The 1,465-nt window shown below is 37.9% G+C and overlaps 1 protein-coding gene across 1 annotated transcript in view; it reads left to right on the forward strand.

Annotated features, from left to right (window-relative positions):
* ero1a (endoplasmic reticulum oxidoreductase 1 alpha) overlaps positions 1–781 on the forward strand; it is an 8,702-nt gene extending 7,921 nt beyond the window's left edge. Inside the window, exons 14-16 of the mRNA XM_031848641.1 lie at positions 104–253; positions 362–486; positions 647–781. Coding sequence (XP_031704501.1) covers positions 104–253; positions 362–422 — 211 coding nt within the window. The 3' untranslated portion in view covers positions 423–486; positions 647–781. The remainder of the gene's footprint in view (positions 1–103; positions 254–361; positions 487–646) is intronic.
* The last annotated feature ends 684 nt before the right edge of the window (positions 782–1,465 follow it).

Consider the following 1,465-nt stretch of genomic DNA (forward strand, 5'->3'; position numbering starts at 1 on the left):
TCTCTCTCTCTCTCTCTCTCTCTCTCTCTCTCTCTCTCTCTCTCTCTCTCTCTCTCTCTCTCTCTCTCTCTCTCTGTCTCTCTCTCTCTCTCTCTCTCTCTCTGTCTCGTCACCAGACTCAGGGATTAGGAACATCACTGAAGATTCTGTTTTCAGAGCGACAGATTGAAGCTCTGCCCTCGTCCGGCGACCAGAGGCCCAGCTTCCAGCTCAGCCGACAGGAGATCGTCTCGCTGCTCAACGCCTTCGGGAGGTAAGGGAGTCTGTTGATGTCGGTGAGATCGTATTGGTCAAAATGTGCATTTCTGCTGTTGTCTTCTTTGTATAACACGAGTGTTCACCTCAACTCAATGTCCTGCAGGATTTCCACGAGCATCAGAGAGCTGAAGAACTTCAGATCGCTGTTAGCAGAGGAGCGGTGACGACGTGGAGGTCTTCAGAGTTTAACGTGAAGAAAGATCTCCTTTAAGTAGCTGAGCAGCAGAAGTATTTACATTGTTTACTGTTCTTCAATTAAAAGTAAATTTGTAGTTTTGACACAATACATTTGTGGTAATACTTTTACTTATCTGACTGAAATAATTCCAGCGACAGACTGGAGAGTAATATTTTTAGTAAATTTTTATATGAAAGCGTGTCATTCCAGATCAGCTGCTGTACTTCAATCAGACGACAGTGTTTCTGTGATGCCGCTGGTGTCCTGAAGATGGCGCCGTTTGTAAACTAAACTGATTCTCTAATTGTTTGGGAAATTAAACGTGGAGTGTTTTGAGACAAGAAACTGTGTGGGAGTGATAATAATATTTATTTTCATTTATTTATCAGACCGATTGTGTTTATAACCATCCTATGACTTCATAGAACCATGACCTATTCAACTGTGTGCGTGTGTGTGTGTGTGTGTGTGTGTGTGTGTGTGTGTGTGTGTGTTAACCCAGTTATATCAGTGGGTCTGGGTTAATGGTGCCTTCAGGGACACCTCGAGAATTCAACCTTCCAGGTTTAGCTGGGTGGTTCACATTTATTCAAGATTATTATTATTTATTTTTTTGAATCACAGATAAAATGTGTTAAAAGTGAATTAGAGAAACCTGTGAGAAGAGAACACAAAACATGTATTTACATTAAACAGCTTTGACCGGTGATGCATATTGAATTCCTAAGTGACGAGCTGTATAATAATAAATATTATATATATATATATATAGTTTATATACTATATAGTATATATAGTTTATCTTTCAGGCACAAGATTAATTGGCATTGAAAATTTAAAAAATATATCCAATATTGATAATAATTCCAACTAGGTGTTTGGAATTTTGCTATTTTTATTGATTAATTGTTAATTAAATTGTCCAGTTAAGTTTTCTTACAAGTAGGCCTATGAGACACATTGGCTTTAAAATAAATGTTTAAATTTACACTTTTATTAACAATTCTAAGTTTGGAGGTAAAGGGAGAT

The sequence above is a fragment of the Anarrhichthys ocellatus genome, unplaced genomic scaffold (assembly GCF_004355925.1).
Source record: "Anarrhichthys ocellatus isolate YVR2014 unplaced genomic scaffold, GSC_Weel_1.0 scaffold8, whole genome shotgun sequence".
NCBI lineage: Eukaryota > Metazoa > Chordata > Actinopteri > Perciformes > Anarhichadidae > Anarrhichthys > Anarrhichthys ocellatus.